We start from the raw sequence: 19186 nt of genomic DNA on the forward strand, positions 1-19186 counted from the left end.
CAAAAAAAAAAAAAAAAAAAAAGAAAAGAAGGTTGGGAGCCGGGTGTGGTGGTGCCTTTAATCCCAGCACTCGGAGGCAGAGGCAGGTGGATTTCTGAGTTCGAGGCCAGCCTGGTCTACAGAGTTCCATGACAGCCAGAGCTATACAGAGAAACCCTGTCTCGACAAACAAACAAAAACAAAAGAAGGTTGGGAGGGAGGGGTCTGAGAACGTAGCTCAGTTAATGTAGTGCTTGCCTAAGTTTGAGTTGTAGCAGATCATAAACTGAGCATAGTGGTGTATGCTTATAACCCCAGCCTTTGGGAAACGGAGACAGGAAGGAAGGCCAGGAAGTAGTTCAAGGTCACCCTCAGCTACATAGTCAATTGAGGCCAGCCTGCTTTACAGGAGACCTTATTTCAAAAAAGATACTAAGTACAATATCCTCTAACTAGGAGCCCTGGCTAGGCCCCTCACTGATACCCTCGGTCCCTCCAGAACACCCCTAGTACCTGCCTGTTGTTTCTAGCAAGTCTGGAAAAGGGGATGGCTTTAGATCTAGGAAGAGAAGGGATTGGTGGGAAGGGAGAAATTGTAAGGTGACACCCCCCCAAACACACACACACACACACCATGTCTACCAACTGAGCCATGTTCCCAGTCTTCACCCTATGTGATGGTTCCCATTCTTCTGCCTCCAGGTACCTCCTACCGACTCTCGCCCCAACTCCCCAGCCCTCTACTTCGATGCCAGCCTGGTCCATAAGTCTCCAGACCCATTTGGAGCCGCAGCAGCCCAGAGCCTCAGCCTGGCTCGTTCCATGTTGGCTATCAGTGGTCACCTGGACAGTGATGACGATAGGTAGGTGGGAGACACGAGGGTGGCACCCACTGTGACACCTGTACAACTCTGCCTTTTGTATACCTTTCTCCTGAGATGAACGTGGGAAGGGACTTCATAAGCAGAGACCTAGCAGGGGTATAATCACTGGGTGAAGCTCACTTGGGACCCACTCCCTGTGGAAAGAGCTGGGTGGGGACTCCTTGGCTCAGACAAGAGTTTTTGAGTTAGAAGGGAGTCATTGTCAGATTCCAGAGCTCTTGTGGATCTAGAGGTCATTTGCTTAGGAATCAAATCCATTGGCACGTGTACTGGAGACAAGAATAGAAAATGGGGAGGGGAGACGGGGAGACAGCTGGGGAGGTGGCTCAGTGACTCGAGTGCTTGCTTATGCGTAAAGCCTTGGGTGCAGTCTCCAGTGCTGCGTAACCCCTGGGAGCCAGCGTAGACTATATCATACCATGTCAAAGAGTAAAAACAGGATGAATAGGCAGTTGGTGCCCCCACCCCCCATCAGCATCTCCCTTTGCTCCTGGCACCAAGGGTGAAAGGGTGCCTTATGTTCCTCCAGGATTGTCACAATCCTTGGAATCTGCACAAACTACTTGAGGGTACAGGAATTTTTAGTACCATTACACATTGCCTGGAAGGTATATACCTATGATCTAAAGTTTAGAAGGTGGAAGTAGGCGGCTAGTTTTAAATTCAAGGCCAACCTGGGCTATCTAGGAAGATCCTGTCTTATAAAAGGTGGGAGGAGCTGGGTGTGGTAGCTCGAGACTGCAGTCCCAGCACTTGGGACGCTGATTTGCGAAGCAGAGGCAGGTGGATCTCTGAGTTTGAGGCCAGCTTGGTCTACAGTCCCAGGACAGCCAGGGCTGCACTCTGTTGGGGGGAAAAATCAAAATAAATAAAGAAACCAGCTTGGGAGAGCAGCTTAAACTCTGTAGGATGAGACCCTGTCTCAGAACAGAACAAACAATAACAAATAGTATCTTGTGGGGCCTGGGGATGTAGCTTAGTTAGTAGAGAGCTGCCCTAGCATGTTTGAGGCCTGTGGTCCCGGCACTTGCATAAGCCAGGTTGGTAGTACATGTTTTATAATTCAGCGCTGGGGTAGAGGTCGAAGCAGGAAGATCAAATGTTTAGGGCAGTGGTGGCGCACGCCTTTGATCCCAGCACTTGGGAGGCAGAGGCAGGTGGATTTCTGAGTGCTTTCCAGGACATCCAGGACTACACAGAAAAACTGGAAAAACCTAAAAAAAAAANAAAAAAAAAAAAAAAAAAAAAAAAAAAAAAAAAAAAAAAAAAAAAAGGAAGGAAAAGGGATGGAGGGAAAGGAAGGAGGGAAAGAATGGGTTTATGTTCTGTCCTCCGAGAGGATGGAACCCACATAGCCAGGAAGAGCCAAGGCCTCCCATAGCAATACCTGGCCACAAAGGGACAACACAGGACATTTCTTCTGGCCTTGCCAGCTGAAGGGTGAAAGTCTCATCTGGTGACATGGTAGACAGACTTTTGCTTTTGTATTTATAGGAATGTCGACCATGCCAGGTAGTGAGGTGCTGGGCAGAAGAGCTAGCAAGGCTCTGCATTTATTGGAGGGAGAAGTAGCACTTCCTGTCGGAGGCCCTTCAGAGGAGGGTCTTCCTGTTGGGAAGGAAAAGAGTGGGCCTAAATGAGTGGGTGTCTCCAGGAGACCTACTGTAGATGCAGATCTTTCCGTCTCACCTTCCCCCTTCGAGGTACCAAACCCTGGAATTAGACGCTGGCCCACAAAAGAGGCCAGGGGCACAGTCAGAGGCAGAGACCCAGGAAGGGGTGGTGGGAGTCTGTGAACTGCAGGGCAGGGGCTAGAGCTGGCCAGGCAAGGCAAGGCTAGGCAGGGAAGTCTCTGAACTGCCTGCCTTCCAGCTGGCTCTCTGGAATGTGTGAGGTGTGGGGTCAGCCAAGGCCAGAGAGTCGCCTGTCCCATCTGATGCTATTCTCAGCGTGTCCCACCCCACCCACCCCCCCAATTTGGGAAGTTCCCTGGCAAAAAGGCTTCGTGTCCCTCCTCTGCCCCTTTCTCAGCCGGGCTTTCCAGCCCTCCATCACAAAGAGTTCTAACCTGTTGAAACCTCCATAACACCATTCTTTTGACCTGGTCCCCTCCCCCCTTCTCTGTCCCACCCGCTCTGCACACCCTAGTCTGACCGGTTGCTCCCAGCCTTCAAGGCTCTGGGGCTCTGGCCCAACCCAGCCCCTCAGTGCCTCGCCCGGCTGGGCCAGCGGGTTTGGGCTGGGCCATTCCTCTACCCCCTAGGAATGGGGTGGGTAGACCCCACTTCACCTGTGCCCCCTGGAGCTAGGAGACACAAGGTTCCAAGTGCCGTGGTACGTCCCTTTTGAGAAGGAAAAATGGCTCGTGATAAGTACTGGGGTAATGAGTGAGCTGGGGGTGGGGGGGGGCTTGCCCGTCCTTGGATCTGGCATGGGACAATAGGGTGCCTGGTGAATTCAGACTATGTGTTCCTGCTTGGAAGATCTGTGATCACATACAGGTTGGGAGATACTTGGTCAGGATGAAAGAGGGGGCACATGTCTAGCTAGGGGTTCCCAAAGCCTTGAGGGCGAAAAGCCACATTATCTTGTCTGTTTTCCTTTGGGTCCGTGCTTGTTTTCTGCTGCTGTCTACCACTGAGCACATACCAAAGCCCCACCCCTTACCCTCTTCTTCCTGATTTTGTTCTCAACTGTGAGACAGGGTCTCACTGTGAGTTGCCCAGGCTCCTCTTGAACTTCCAGTCACTTGCCCCAACATCCTGAGAGGCTGAGATGACAGGCGTGCCCCCTTCCCCCCCCTCCCCAGGCCCTCTCTAGGGCTACTCCTTGGCATGCGTGCTTTCATGTGTTCATTTGCATGCATGCGTGTGTGCATGCGCACTTGGGCCCTTGAACACGTGTGCATGTGTGTGTGTGTGTAGGGGTCCACATAGGACAAATTTGGTTATTGTCCCTCAGGAGTTATCTACCTTGTACATATGTATGTGGTGGTGTCTCATTGGCCTGGGAATTGTTGACTCAGCCATTCTTGTTGACAAGCTAGACCTATGGGTTTCCCTGTCCCTGCCACCCCAGGCTTGGGATTATAAACATGCGCCACTGCCCCTTGGCTTTTTTTGACTTGGATTTTGTGGGTCAAATTCAGGTCTTCACGCTTGCAGCACAAATATTTTTACCTGCTGAGCTAGCTCCTCAGTTCCTGCTAACTTAACTTTTTTTTTTCATTTATTTTTTGAATGTGTGTGTATATATGTTATTTATGTATATAGTATATATACATGTATGTGTATGTATGTGTGTATTTATGTGTGTGTGTATATGTGTGTGTTTGTGTGTGTGTGTATATATGTGTGTGTGTATGTATATATATGTGCATGGGTGCCACTTTGCAGAGGTAGCAGCAGTCAAAGGCCAGAGAGCAGGCTGTCTGTATGAGTTTCTCCTACCATGTAGATTCTGGTGACCCAACTCAGGTCATTATGCTCTGTGGAAAGCTGCCTTTCTTTACCCACTGAGCCATCTGGATGACCCCTCCACACACTTACTCATGAAATTGTAAAAGCAATCCCATGATTCCTCACTTCCCAAATGAGACTCAAAAAGAAAGGGAGGGGGGGGCGGTTAGAAATGTGTCCAAGGTTACTCAACCAGTCTGTGAACCTGGGTCTCAGTCTACAGCCACTCTCTTTCCTGTTGGAGTGTGTGCCTCCCAGGAGGATGAGAGGCAGCCGTCCGTGGTCCTTAGGATGTTCTTTTGCTAGGACAGAGGCAGGGACAGCTCAATAACTGGGGCAAGGAGCCAGCCCCTATCCTCCCGCCCTGGCCCAGCCTCTGCCCTTGGTACCCTCAAAAATACTACAGAATCAGATCTGAGAGTGTAGAGGGGATTGTTGGATGACACTTCCTTGGCCTCAGGCCTACATCTCCAGCTCTTCACAGACATCTGTGTCTTCCGTTCTCATACTGAAGTTATCATACTCAGACGTTGGACAAAGCAAAGGCCCATCTCAAGAGATGTCCTCACTCCTGGACCCAAGAGTCTGTCCCTCAGGGCTGCTGTATGCAGTTATGTTGTGCACTGAACAAACCCTGGGGGTGCCATTTGCATTTGCAGTCTTAGCCTGGCCTGGGTTGGAAGTCATGATGGTTTTGTAGGTCGATGGTGAGACATGTCTTGGGGGCGGGGTTATTTCATCCTCATTCTTACAGCATTGCTTAGAGGTACCTGCCCTTCCTGCCCCCGGCCTTACCCAAGAGTTCCAGTGTAGCACATACCAGTCCCTCACTCAGGCCTAATCAAAGGGAAGGCTGGGCTTGCCACAGGCCCCCGTCCCTTCAAGTGTTAAGGCTCGAATGGCATAGGGGAAGTGCTTTCAAAAACTCCTGAGCTAGACAAACACAAGATAGCCATCAAGCAGCCAACAAATGTTGCCTGTTGTATTACTCCTTTATTTCTGGCAAGAGTAGAGGGTTTAACTTGGCATCTCTTGCCTGAGTGTCCGCCAAGCAGGGCTGACACCTCTATTCTGGTACATCTGTCCATCTTTGGTGTCTCTGTGTACTGCAAGGAGGTGGGTATTGGGTTTTATTCTGTAGCCTACTCCCCTCCCAGGTACTGTGGGTCGGAGTGCCTTAAAAACAAATTTGACACTGGCTAGTTGCACCTACCTCCTCTCTCCCTTCCTCCCTCGCTCTCTCCATCCCTTCCTCCCCCTTTCTCTTCAGTGTGTGTGTTGTTTGTGTGTGTATGTTTGTGTGTATATGCTGGTACACTTGTGTGTGTGTGTGGTGTGAGTGTGAATGTGTGTGTGTGTGTGCTGATACACTTGTGTGTGTCCAGGAACAATATGGCAGGCTTGTGGAGGTCAGGACAATTTGGAGAAGTTTGTTCTTTGCTCCCACAAGGTAGGTTCTTGGAATGGACTCAGGCTGTCCGGTTTAGTGGCAGGAATCTATCCACCGAGCCCTCTTCCCTCTAACCTGTCTGTCCCCCACCTCCATTCTTAAGCATCTCCCGTGTCCCCTGCCTTTGGAGACCCCCTGTGTCCTTAGTCACTGATACCCTGCTCTTTCTAGCCCATTCACCCCCTTGGTTGGTTCTACCTGTCAGCACCTCCTGCACCCAGAGCTTGGCCAGGAAATGGAAAATTCCCAGCTCGGTTTCTGATGGCCGGCCTCATGCAAGGGTCACCTTGGACTGAGTGTGGATCCCCCTGTAGGAAAGCAGGTTGAGGTTGACAGCCAGCGGGGAGGGATTACAAAAGAGGCAGCAATGTATGAATGGAGCCAAGTGGCACCCTGACTCAGGGAGGGGACAGGCTAGAGACCTTGGTGTCCCCGGGGAAAGCAGAAATGAGGCTTAGGTAACTGGAACAAAGCCTACCTCCTCTGCGCCAGCCGCCAAAAGGGAGACCTTGGAGGCTGAAGCAGGGTAAGCAGACCCTAGGAAGTCCTGGGTGACCAGAGGGGCTTGAGTACGAACCAGATTCTCTTAGCCTGGTGCCAGTCAGGAGCCTGAGTCCTGGGGCATTTGAGTCAGGCATGAGTTGCCCTCTGGTGGCCACTGCTCAAACTGCAGCCAGGCCTACCCTTTAACTGGCTGATTACCAGAGTACTGAGTTAAAGTCTCTCTTGTCTCTTTATCCAGTGTCCCATATTCAGCCTCTCCTTTTTTTTTCCCTTCCCTTTCTTAAGCCCTGACTCACTGAGAGACCTCCATACCCAGGTCTCAGGCCTCATACAGGCTGCCTTTGATTTACAGGGTTCCTAACATGGGGGAGGGAGGTGTTTCTGTTGTTATGGTAATTTTCCTAATTCTCTTCTTCGCTGAAGTGGGGTACCGCTGAAGTGGGGTGCCATCTGTCCCAGGTTTCAAGGGCTACCCAAGATATATATATATATAATGTATATGTATTTATTTCTACCCTGCCCCCTTGTCCATTCCCTTTCTCAAAATTGAGGGAGGCCATGGTTAATCCAGACAGGGCAGAAAGGAAGGAAGGCATAGGTCGGGGACAGGTGCGCTAGGGTCTCACCTTCAAGCCCCTCCCTATGCCAGCCATCTTGCCCCATAGCCCCTCCCCCACGCCCTCTTACCAGCTGACTTCACCTCCCCGTCCCCTCCAATCTGGGAGTGGTGCCAGGGTGAGAAGGGGACACTGGCACAGACTATGTGTGTCTGGGAATTCCCGCCCACTGTGGAGCCAAGGGAGGGGGTCCCCGTGTCCCTGAGGAGCCAATAGCAGCTGTGCCTTGCCCTGAGGGGGAGGGCAGGGGGTATATCTCTCGGGCCAGCAATCGGTAAGTCCGGTCTCCTCACTGCCTGCCTGGCATCCATCCGAAGAATTCTTCTCTGCCCAGGGGGGCTCTGAGCCCCCCAGGCACTCTGCCTGACACAGCCATACTGATGACCCTTACCTCAGGAATGTCCCAGCCAGGGGTCTCTGTGAAGTCCTTGGTATCATCTTATGAGACTCGAGTGGTGGGGATGGCGCCAGGGGCACCCCGCAAAAGGGGCTGCGTGTCTTCCCCATGCTCCCCACGGGGGTCATCCCCCATCCGAGGGGTATCGGGACCTCCTGCCCACCAGGGCCTGGGAGGGCCTGGGCATCGACCTTCATCCCACTGTGGGGTGGACAAAAGCCTTCTCCCTCTGATCCTCTACTGTCACAGGTACAGTACAGCTGGGATGGGGCAGAGCTGGGCTTTTTAGAGCAGGGAGTGTCCAGAAGACTGTAGCAGAGCTGACTTGGGGTTCCTCCTCAGCTTGTATTCCCCCCTCCCCCTCCCCCATGTCTCTCCAGTGGTTCCGGAAGCCTGGTTGGCATTGACAACAAGATTGAACAAGCCATGGTAAGAAAAAGATGTTTTGGTCCCAAGAGGCCCCTTAGCCGTCTCTCTAGCATCTCTCCTCTCCCATGACTCTGGAATACAAACCACTCCTCTACTTCCACCTTGGCTTCCCTCAACCTCTGCTCCATCCCTGTCTAAGTCCTGTCCCTCCTCTTTTGACCGACTGCTGCCCTGTTTCTCCTTTAGCCTCTTTAGCTTCGTCCCCTCCTTCGGGCAGAGGGGGAGGGGTATCTAACTGCTTCCTTGAGGCGCCTGGGTTAGGCGCTGCAGTTGGAAGTGGCCTGGGGGTTGGGGGGGGGGGAGGACCTGATTGTTTGTCCCTGGGATCCAGGACTTGGTGAAGTCCCACCTCATGTTTGCCGTGCGAGAAGAGGTGGAGGTGCTGAAGGAGCAGATCCGAGACCTGGCAGAGCGGAACGCTGCATTGGAGCAGGAGAATGGATTGCTGCGCGCCCTGGCCAGCCCGGAGCAGCTGGCCCAGCTGCCATCCTCGGGGCTCCCCAGGCTCGGGCCCTCTGCACCCAATGGGCCCTCCATCTGAGCCTTCTTTCCCTCACAATGTGCCTTTGGGGGGCTGCCACTGGCTGTCGCGCCTTGTGCCGGCAGCCTGCCCCCTCTTCCTATGTAGCTTTAATGCCCATGCCCAACCCCAGTGCCCAGGGATGGGAGTTGAAGGCTCAATATTGGCCTGTCCCTTCCCACTCGGTCTCCCCAGAGTCCTCAGGCCTTGCCGGAAGAGAAGCAACCCGGGAGAGGGTATTTATCTGAAGCCCCTCGTCCGTGGAAGAACCCAGCCCTGCCTCCTACCCCGGGCATCAGTGTTCTGGGGAGCCCCTTAGCAGTAGGTGGCCTGGAAAGATTTGGAGTTCCCTGGCAGGCCTCACCCCTCAAGTGCCCCCTCTCCTCTGCCAAGGGAGGGGTATGGACAGTATCTTCAACTTCTCGGATTCAGGTTGTTATTAAAATAATAATTATAATTAAAAAAAAATCTGAAGAAACTTGAATATGGAGGTTGGTGTGCTGTTGCTGTGTCCAGCTATGTATGTAGTTACGCTGTCCCCAACACACGCCCTCACGCACACAAACACACACACACACACAAGATCCCAGGTCCACCCTGGAGAAGATGCCAGAAAATGGCTTGGGAATGGTCTTGGTCCCTGGAAAGGCCTAGCAGGCTGGCCTAAGGAAAGAGGTAGGGGGCGGTGTCTACCCACGTGCTGGTGGTTGGCCCTGTGAGGGGAGGACATAACAATGAAGTCTTTGGTGAGTGTCAGGATCCACCCCCAGCTTCCCAGTGTGTCCTCTCTTGTGGGCTGGATCCGGGTGGCTGCTTGGAGACAGGCAAGGAACCCTGAATGGGCCCCTTGTCTTAAGGCTGGGTGTGGGCCAGGCTCTTAGGGCACATGGTGCCCTTGCCAGGCCTGGCAGACTGCCTTGGCTTCTACCCCACCCCTAGCTGGATGAGGACTAGGCCCAGTGGGTGAGCAGGCTCCTCCCTGACAGCCTGGGCTTCTCTCCCAGGCCGACTGAGGCAGCCAAGAAGGGCCCCATCTAGTGGGGGCAAAGGGGTCAGCACTAAGAGCCTTGACGGAGAAAGTCTTGTCTCTGGGGATCAGAGAGGAAGCCTTAGCAGGGCTTTAAGTCTTTGGTGGCCCGACCAACCAGATTGGACCCCGTCTTTTCTTTTGGGGTCAGGGTTTGGTGGTTAAAACGGTGTCATGTAGCCCAACCTGGCTTCAGACTTAACTATATAGTTGAGAATGGTGCCGGAGGCCTGATCCTCCTATGTGCAGGGATGACAGGTATTCACCAGCATGCTGGCCCTGGTTCATTGTAGTTTGATGCGAGTGTTCACTCTGTGCTATTGCCCACATGGAGAGACCAGAGGATAAACCTGGGTGTCACTCTTCACCTTTGACCTTCTCTGAGACAGGGTCTGTCCTTGCTAAGGATGCCCAGCTAGCCATCCTTTATCTTGGCCTCTCATTTCCTGTTAGGAGCACTGGTATTGTAAATGTTTGCTACTGTATCTTGGGTCTCTGACTCCCAACCAAGGCTTGTGTATTCAGCACCTCCTCCTTACCCACGGACTCATGGCCCCAGTCTTCAGTTGTCTAGGTAGAGGGTATCATTTAGCCCATGATGGTCTTGAACTCACTATGGAGCTAGACTGACTGGCCAGCAAGCCCCAGGGATCCTTTAGTCTCGGCTTCCCCACTAGAATTACAGACATACAGCATTGGAGGGTTGGGGTGTAGGGTGCTTGAGGACCCAAATGCAAGTCCTCATTGCGTTAGATCCCCTAGAACAGGAGTTATAGGTGGTAAACTACCGTGTGGAAGCTAGGGCTAGAACCCTGGTCCTCTGGAAAAGCAGCAAACGCCCTTAATGGCTGAGCCATCTCTCCAGTCCCCTCAAATCCAGTTTTTACACATCTTGTATCCACTCTCCAAACACTTACCTTGAAGTACTGTTGTAAAAATTATCTAGCAAAATCCACAGAGAACGCTTAAAGAGTTTCTGGGCTCTTGATCAACATTGATTTCATTATCTTGGTTCTTGGGCCAGAAGAGACCAGGACATCAATGATTGGCTCTGAGGTCTTGGAAGGTCCTTGGGGGGGTTGGGGCCAGACAGCTCTCACAATGATCTAGAACACTCCCTCACTCTAAGTTCTCATCTACTTCGACTCCTCTCCCTGTCCCAGGGAGGGGAGGAAGGGCCTGTCATGAGTCATTGGGGGGTACGCCCCTTTTGGATTTCGTATTTCTTCCTTTGATACTGTGCTTGAAGCGCTGCAGTACCCACACATCCTCTCTGGTGGTGGCACTGGCTCATAGCCTTTTCCCTCCTACGCCTCAAATGCTCGCTTTGTGCCATACTTTGGACTTGTGGTGTCAAGAGAGATTGTCATGGTCATGAGGTTCTTGAAATGGATTAGGCAAATTTGGCGAAAGGTGCCCAGTTGGGTGAGTTTTACGAATATAAGACGGCTGTGAGATAGGAGTTGTGGTTCGTGTTGTCTGGGCTGTAGCGACCCTGACCTTACCTTGTTTCTCGGTTTGGGCCTCTTTTAGCTCAAGACAAAACAGGAGGGGGTGCTTTAAGATGAGCGGGGAAGGACTGTGGGTGGTGGAAAGTCACATCGCTGTCTTCACTGTGGGGTCTCCTCCCCTCCCCTGTGTTTTGTTTCTACTACTATTATGTATAGGGGAACAAACAGACAACTTTTGGGAATCAGTTTTCTCCTCTCATCACAGGAGCCAAAGACCTACCTCAGACTGTCAGGCCCACCTGGCAGGAGCTTTCACCCACTGAACTATCCAACCCACCCTGTGTCTTATTTCTTAGGTCCTGTTCTGGAAACACCTAGGCAAGCCAGGCACGTCCGAGCAGCACGAGAAGCGTCCATTGACAGGACCGGAGAAGGCTTCCACGGATTCTGACACTGTAAAGTTGGTCAAGCCCCACAAAGAGGCCATGGTCGCCGACCTGGATGTGTGCCCAGGGATGCTCGAACCCTGTGCGCTGGCCTCAGCCAAGGAAAGATCTCCTGTGCATGATCAAGAGAGCCATTCGAATCGTGACAGCCGTTCCCTGATGACCCTAGTAAACTCAGTCTCTATGTTCATGTTCTCCATGTTACAGTCCGGCTGGCAACTATGTAGGTGGAAGGTGTGTACTCTCCCATCTCTCACCCTGAGACCCGATCCTCCTCTGTCCCTCCTCCAGCACTGGGTTTTTGGTTTGATTTGTTTGAGACAGGCTCTCGTGTAGTCCAGAATTGCCTGGAACTTGCTATGTAGCTGAGGATAACTGCAATCCATTCCTACTTAAATTTATTTCTGAGTATTTTTTAAAAGGTATTTTTTAAAAGCTGGGCAGTTAGTAGCACACACCTTAGTCCCAGAATCAAGAAGCAGAGGCAGGAGGATCTCTGTTGAGTTTGAGGCTGGCCTGGTCGACAGAGTTTCAGGACAGCCAAAGGCTACACAGAGAAACTTTATCTTGAAAAAAAGTTATTTATGTGTCTATGTGTTTCTGCTTGTCTATATGTGCACCATATATGTGCAGTTGTCCAAAGGAGGCTATAAAAGACTGTCAGAACCCCTGGAACCTGTACTTTCAGGTGGCTGTTAGCTATCTGATTGCAGGTACTAGGGTCTTTTGCAAGAATATCAAGTATTTTAACTGCTAAGCCATCTCTCTGGCCCCAAGATTTTTATTCTGCTTATTTATTTTAGGTTTTTGGGTTTGTTTTTTTTTAAGACTTATTTATGTATGAGTACACCATTGCTCTCTTCAGACACGCCAGAGAGGGCATCGGACCTCATTACAGATGGTTGTGAGCCACCATGTGGTTGCTGGGACTTGAACTCAGGACCTTTGAAGAACAGTCAATGCTCTTAACCACTGAGCCATCTCTCCAGCCCTTTAGGTTTTTTTTGAGACAGGTTCTCAATATGTGTTCTGGCTGGCATGGAACTCAGAGGTCCTCTTACCTCTGTCTGCCAAGTGCTGAGATTAAAAGTGTATACCACTATGCCCTGATCCCCAAATTCCTTTCCTTTTCATTAAAAAACAAACCTCTTCCTTTCTTCCTGTGTGTATAAGTTACACCTGTGCCGTTAACATGCTTGTGGAAATCAGAGGGCAACCTTGGGTGTCAGTCTTTTCCTGTTATTTTATTATATTTTTATGTATGAGTATGCTGCATGCATGTACATGCCATGTGTATGCAGGCGCCCATGAAGCCATAAGAGAGAGGGAGTCAGACCCCTTAGAGCTGGAGTTGCAGGGTGTGTGAGCCTCCCAGCATGGATCCTCTTCAAGAACAGCAGGGGTTCTTAACCACTGAGCCATCTTTCCATCCCTTCCACAGGATGTCTTGTTTGTCACTGCTGTAGATGACTGTTCTGAGCATCTCTGGGGAGTCTCCTGCCTCCTCCCGTTTCACTATGGGAGTGCTAGGGTTACAGATACATACGCTGTGGTATCCAGCTTTAGTTGTTGGTTTTGTTTGATTTTTGTTTTGTTTTGTTTTGTTTTGTTTTGAAACAAGGATTCTCTCTGTATTCCTGACTGTCCTGGAACTCACTGTGTAGACCAGGCTGGCCTTGAACTCAGAAATCCACCTCCCTCTGTCTCTTAAGTGCTGGAATTAAAGGCATGCGTCACCACTGCCCAGCTTGGTATCCAGCTTTCTACATAGGTTTTGAGGATCTGAATTTTGGTCTTCAGGCTTACACCACAAACACTTTACCAGCTGAGCCATCTTTCCTGGCCTTGAACTCTCCTAATCCTCCTGCCCCCTCTCCTTGGTGTTGGGATTTCCAGCAAATACTACCCAGGACTTCACGCGTGCTGGACAGACCAAGCTCCGCCTCCAGCTCCTCCCTCTACCCAGTGTGCAGCCAGTCCTCTGTAGTAGCACCTCTTCTATTGTGAAGCAAAGACAGTGGTAATCGGAATTTACCCAGACCTGGAAGGCCTCAGACCAGGGAACAAAGAGGCTGTGTTGGTTTTATACCCAAATGGAGTAAGGTTGCAGGTACAGAGGACTTGGGTACCAAAGGAGCATCCAATGAAGAAGTGGGCATGGAGCACCAAATATGCTTCCATAGATGTAGAGAGGGGGAAACTGAGGCCTGAAGCAGTTTGATTGGCTTGGCGAAAATTAAGAGGAAATGGAGGAGGGGGGCGGTATGGTGTGAGGAGAGTCAGGATAGAGGGGTGGGGCTGGGGGAGTGGCTTATGTTATGGGAGAGCTAAGGACCTATTTGAATAGGCACTACACATAAATGAATGGCAGGGTAGATGGCCAGGTGGTAGGATTTGAATTTAACCCTAAGAACAAGAATAGCCTTGGAGTTGTTTAATCAGGAGTGATATAATCTTTTTATATTTATTTATTTATGTATTTATTTATTTATTTATTTTTTAAACAAGGTCTCCTGCAGGTTGGTATCAAACTTCCTATGTATTTATTGTAACCTTGAATTTCTGACCCTCTGGTTGCCACTCCCATCCCCAATTCTGGGCTTACAGGTGTGCACCACCACACTGGGCTTATGTGGCAGTGGCGATGAAACCTTTGGCTTTTTTGCCTGCTGCACAAGCATACTGCCAACTGCTAGTTTCTCTACACCATTATTAAGATAAAATCTAGAAACTGGGAACATGTTACGTGGTTTGGTGGTGGCCAGATGCCGTGTGGAGGAGGTTATAAGACGGCATTGGCTGGGACTGCAGTTCAGGAGAAATGTGCTTGCCTAACCTGTCTGAGGCCTCAGATTTAATCCCTAGTACTGCTAGGGGTAGTGAGAGACAAGACAGCGAAGGAAGGGGATGAAACCGATTGAGTTGGGATTACCTTCACAATAAAAGGGTAACCTTAGTAACGCTTGTGATGCTCTTGGTTGGTAGGTAGATACACAGTTCTGCACGTGATACGGTTTTATAGAATTAAGCACATATACATGCCCACACACAACATACACAGGGATAAAAGTGAAACCAGGGATGTCTGCAGGTGGTAGAGATGGCTTAGCAGTTAAGAGCACTGCCTGGGGCTGGAGAGATGGCTCAGTGGTTAAGAGCACTGACTGCTCTTCCAGAGGTTCTAAGTTCAATTCCCAGCAACCACACGGTGGCTCACAACCATCTGTAATAAGATCTGATGCCCTTATCTGGTGTGTCTGAAGAGAGCAACAGTGTATTCACATACATAAAATAAATCAAAAAAAAAAAAAAAAAGAAAGAAAGAAAGAAAGAAAAGAAAAGAAGAGCACTGCCTGCTCTTCAAGAGGACCTGGGTTCAATTCCCAGCATGGGCGTGCCAGCTCCCAACTATCTCTTACTCCAGTTCCAGGGGATCCAGTCCCAGCCGTCTTGTAGTCTCAGGCACCAGATAGGAATGTGGTGCACATATATACAGGCAAACACACACAGAAATTGTTTTTTCTTAAAGCAAGCACACTTCTTTTGCAGAGGCTCCTTTGGTTCCTAGCACCCACCTAGAGCAGCTGAGGCCCACCTGTAACTCCAGTGAATCCACTGCCCTCTTGTGGTCTTTGTGGGCACTGCACTCAAATGTACCCCCCCACCCCCACCCCCCACAGGCTGATGCATACACGCACATAATTTAAATGGATAATAACACAAATCTTTTTGTTCGTTGTTTCCAAGATTGGGTTTCACTATGTAGCCCTGTTTCTGGAATCCACTGTGTAGACTAGGCTTGCCTCTGCCTCCTACGTGTTGGAATTAAAGGTGTGTGCCACTATGCCCGGCTACGTTCCTCTATTATGTGGGTATTTTCCCATATTGTTCTCTGCTTTTTGTTTGTTTGTTTGTTTGTTTGTTTTTGTTTTTCGAGACAAGATTTCTCTGTATAGCCCTGGCTGTCCTGGAACTCACTCTGTAGACCAGGCTGGCTTGGAACTCAGAAATCCACCTGCCTCTTCCTCCCAAGTGCTGGGATTAAAGGTGTGCACCACCACCGCCCGGCTTGCTTTTTTTTTTTTTTTTAAACACAGGATCTTACTATGACCCTGGCTGACCTGGAACTCTCTATGCAGACTAAAATGGCCTCAAAGTTAGAGATGTGCCTTCTCCCTCCCAAGTGCTGGGGCCCTGCTCTACCATGCAGAGTGTTTTAGACAGCGTCTGTCTCTGAACCTGGACCTTGCTGTTTCCCATAGACTGGCTGGCCAGAGAGCTCTCTGTGCTCCACTTGGTTTAGTATGTGGTGCTGGGAAGCAGCTGTCAGCCTGATGTTTGATCTGATGCACTAAGCTATTCCCTTTGCCCCTGTGTCTCACAAATTATTCTTACTGAAAGAAAATAAGTTGCTTGGCTGTGGTGGCACACGTCTTTAATCCTACCACTTGAGACTTCAAGGTCAGTCTGGTCTACAGAGTGAGTTCAAGGACAGCCAGGGCTACACAGTGAAGTCCTACCTTGAGCCCCCCCTCCCCCCTCTACAAACAAACAAACAAACAAACAAACAAGCAAAAATTGAAAAGAAAGAAAACAGGACAAGGTGACACACGACTGTAATTCTGGGAGTGGAGGCAGGAGGAGTCTTCAAGTTTGGGGCTAGCCTGAGTTTTCGATAGTGAATTTCAGACCAGCCTGGATTAACAGCGTGAGACTTTGTCTTAAAAGCAAACAAAACAGAAAGGAGAACAAATGGGTGAAGTGAGAGAGGGAAGCGGAAAACGAAGGAGAGGAGCGAGAGGAAGAAATAAAATGCCCCAAATCTCAGCACTCAGAGCCTGAGGCAGGACTAGGAATTTAAAGCCGTGAAACATGGAACCTTAGGGAAAACATAAGGGCAGGAAGAGTCAACACTTAATGCAAGCTGAGAGGACTCCCTGGAGGAAGTGATGCCTATGCTAATCTGATGGAGGAGGTAAAAGGCAGCCAACCCTTTGCTGTTTATTTGCTGGTCCATCTATCCTCCCGTGACACCCCCTTATTTCTTTCTTTTACAGTCTTCTATGAGTGCTGGCTCAGTTTCCTCCCACACGAGGACCAGGTTGGCCTGCGGGACGCCAGAGGCTGAGATACTGCGGGAAGTGTACCTGGTGCTCTGGGTCATCCGCAAACATCTAAGAGAGCTGGCCCGCAGGCAGGAGAGGCGAAGACGGCGCCGTATGCGGGCTCATCCCTCCTATACTTCCCGTCACTCTGAACCAGTGCAGGGCCTCAAACATGATGCCCGAAGTCCTCTTTAGGCAGGGGAGCCCCAGATCCTTTGAAAGCCCCCACCTCACTCTTACGGAAGATTGACAGGAAGGGTTCAATGGCCATCAGGTCAGAGCTACTCGCGCAGAGACATTCGACCATACTGTCACATCTCACTGGAGCCCCAAGACCAGGCCTGGGGTCGAACACACTCCCCTTCTCTGTGTTTATTCAATTTGTAAAAAAAAAAAAAATTAAATATTGAGAAATAAATACAGGATATGTCTGAGTAGATGTAGTCTGTGCTCATGAATGAGAGGCAGTGAGGGAACTTGGTGGGGTTATGGTGTATGTGAAGAAACACCCACTAAATGTGTGTGTGTCTGGGGGGTTGCAATTATGCATGAAAGTAACCCCTAGGTATCTTTTTTATATGTCAGAAGTGGACCAGTCCTATCCTTACATCTCTACACCCTCCTAGGACATGAATTGCCTTTGACTGCTCTGCCTAGTCAGTAACCATAGCAACAGCATCATGCCCACTGGGCAGCAGCCCTGACTTTTGTTTTGTTTCGTTTTACAAGACAGGGTTTCTCTGTATAACCCTGGCTGTCCTGGAACTCACTCTGTAGACCAGGCTGGCCTCGAACTCAGAAATCCGCCTGCCTTTGCCTCCCAAGTGCTGGGAGGCATGCACTACCACCCAGCTTGGGACAGGCCCTTTTACCTAGTAGGACATAATGCATAGTGGGGCTCACTATGCAGATTGAAGATGATCTTGGACTACTGGTCCTTCTGCCTCAGTCTCTTATATGTTGTGATGGCAACAGTGTGATGTCATATGGGGCTTGGAAGTTGTAATTCTGAGGATACCCACTTGGGGCTGCAGAGATTCATCTGTGGGGGAAGAAATTTGGTTCTACTGCCTGTACCCTCCTGAGAGCCTCAGGTAATGATGCTTCCCAGGGTTGTCTGGAAGCTACATAGACTCTGAGCAAGGGTAGGGAAGAATGAGCTGTGGGTGTGTGTGTGTGGGGGGCGTGGGGGTGTCAGGATGGGCTGAGGAGGCCAAGTAGAAGCTGTGACTCATTAGCTGAGAGGGGGGCTGTCCTATGAGGGGGGTGGAGAGTAATTGGGTGAGAGGGCATCCTGGGGTCACAATCCTGTCTGGCCCTCTCTCTGTTTGCCCTCTCAAATGCAGAGGCAGCTCTCTAAGGAAATGCAAATAGAAAGTTTTGGGAGATTTGAGAGTTCGCAGGGCTTGGGGTTGTCAGCAATACTTGAAGTTAGAGAAACTTAAAGCTAGCAGCCTGATCCTTGGGCAGGAGAGAGGAGGGAAGAAGGGAGAAAGGCAAGGAGAGGGGAATTGGGGGACGGAGAGGAGACAGGGAAGCGCTGATAGCTGTTCTGCATGGTGGCCCTGGAAGTCACACACTGGGGACTTCAGCCCAGTTGCTGGAGTCTTTGCCTCCAATGCACAAAGCCTTGGACTCAAACCCCAGCACTGCAAAAAACCAGGCAAAGTAGTAACATTCTTCTAATCCCGGCACTAGGGAGGTAGAGGTGAAAAGATCAGAATTCAAGGTCAGTCTAGCAGGATGGGTGAGCTTCAGGTTCACCAAGAGACCCTGTTTTAAAAACCAAGGTGGAGGGCCAGTGAGATGGCTCAGCAGGTAAAGGCTCTTGCCATTGAGCCCGACAACCTAAATATTACTCCTGGGACCCACATGGAGAAAGGAGAAATGACTCTCATAGTATAAGCTGTCCTCTGACTTCCATATGTACATGGTTTGTTCATGCTAACACCACACACACACACACACACACACACACATACTGTAAAAAAAGATGTTGGTATGGAGAGGAGAGCAACTGAGAATGACAGAATCCCTTGGCCATTACACACACACTTGTACACACGCATAGAAGTTACTTGTGAGTTGTATTTTGCACCTTGACCACAAGGGGGCAGTAAAGAGCAACAGGCAGGGATCATCACATTGCTAGAAAACTAAGGCACAACCCCAGGGGTTCTGTACCTGTGGGTCTCAACCCCTTTTGGTGGTGGTGATGGTGGTGGTGAAACAACCCTTTCACAGGGGTTGCCTAAGACCATTGGGAAACACAGATATTTACACTAGGATTCATAACAGTAGCAAAATTACAGTTACGGAGTAACAGTGGAAATAATGTTATGGTTGGGGGTCAGCACACCGTGAGGAACTGCGTTAAAGGGTCGCAGCATAAGAAAGGCTGAGAACCACTGCTTTATCCAGATACACACTATACATATAAGAGCAAACCCAGCACTTGGTGCGTGCTAGGCGAGCGTTCCACCACTCAGTCATAGGCAAGTGTGTTACCATTGAGCCACACTCCCAAGCTCTCTACCTAGCCCCAACGTGTATGTGTGTGAGTGTGTGCGTGCACACGCACCTGCATGTCTGTGCATATAGAGACAGTAGTTAACTTGGTGGCATTCTTAGCCACTCTCCACCTTGTTTTTCTACATAGGGTTCCTACCTGAGACTTGGGGTTGGGCAATTTTGCTAGGCTGTCCTGCCATCCAGGGATCTACCTGTCTCTGCTTCCCCAGCCCTAGGATTACTCACGTATGTCTGTCGCCACACACAGGTTTTTAATGTAGGTTTTGGGTTCTGAACTCCGGTCCTCGTGATTGTGAGGCAAGCACTTTACCCATTACACACACACACACGGACACAGACACGGACGCGGACACACACACACACACACACACTTTTTTTTTTTTTTTT

At 50.2% G+C, this 19186-nt stretch overlaps 1 protein-coding gene across 3 annotated transcripts in view; it reads left to right on the forward strand.

Moving 5' to 3' along the window:
- The window catches only part of Tsc22d4 (TSC22 domain family member 4), a 20957-nt gene extending 4323 nt beyond the window's left edge, over positions 1-16634 (forward strand). For 2 of the 3 annotated variants that reach the window (XM_021163539.2, XM_029477859.1), the window contains exons 3-5: positions 682-842; positions 7670-7718; positions 8050-8722. In XM_021163539.2, the coding sequence (XP_021019198.1) occupies positions 682-842; positions 7670-7718; positions 8050-8259 (420 nt within the window). In that variant the 3' untranslated portion in view covers positions 8260-8722. Of the gene's footprint in view, positions 1-681; positions 843-7669; positions 7719-8049; positions 8723-11072; positions 11397-16219 lie in introns of those variants that run through there. The other variant, XM_021163540.2, reaches the window with a different exon arrangement.
- Positions 16635-19186: the final 2552 nt, after the last annotated feature.

This window comes from Mus caroli, chromosome 5, assembly GCF_900094665.2.
Source record: "Mus caroli chromosome 5, CAROLI_EIJ_v1.1, whole genome shotgun sequence".
Classification (NCBI taxonomy): domain Eukaryota; kingdom Metazoa; phylum Chordata; class Mammalia; order Rodentia; family Muridae; genus Mus; species Mus caroli.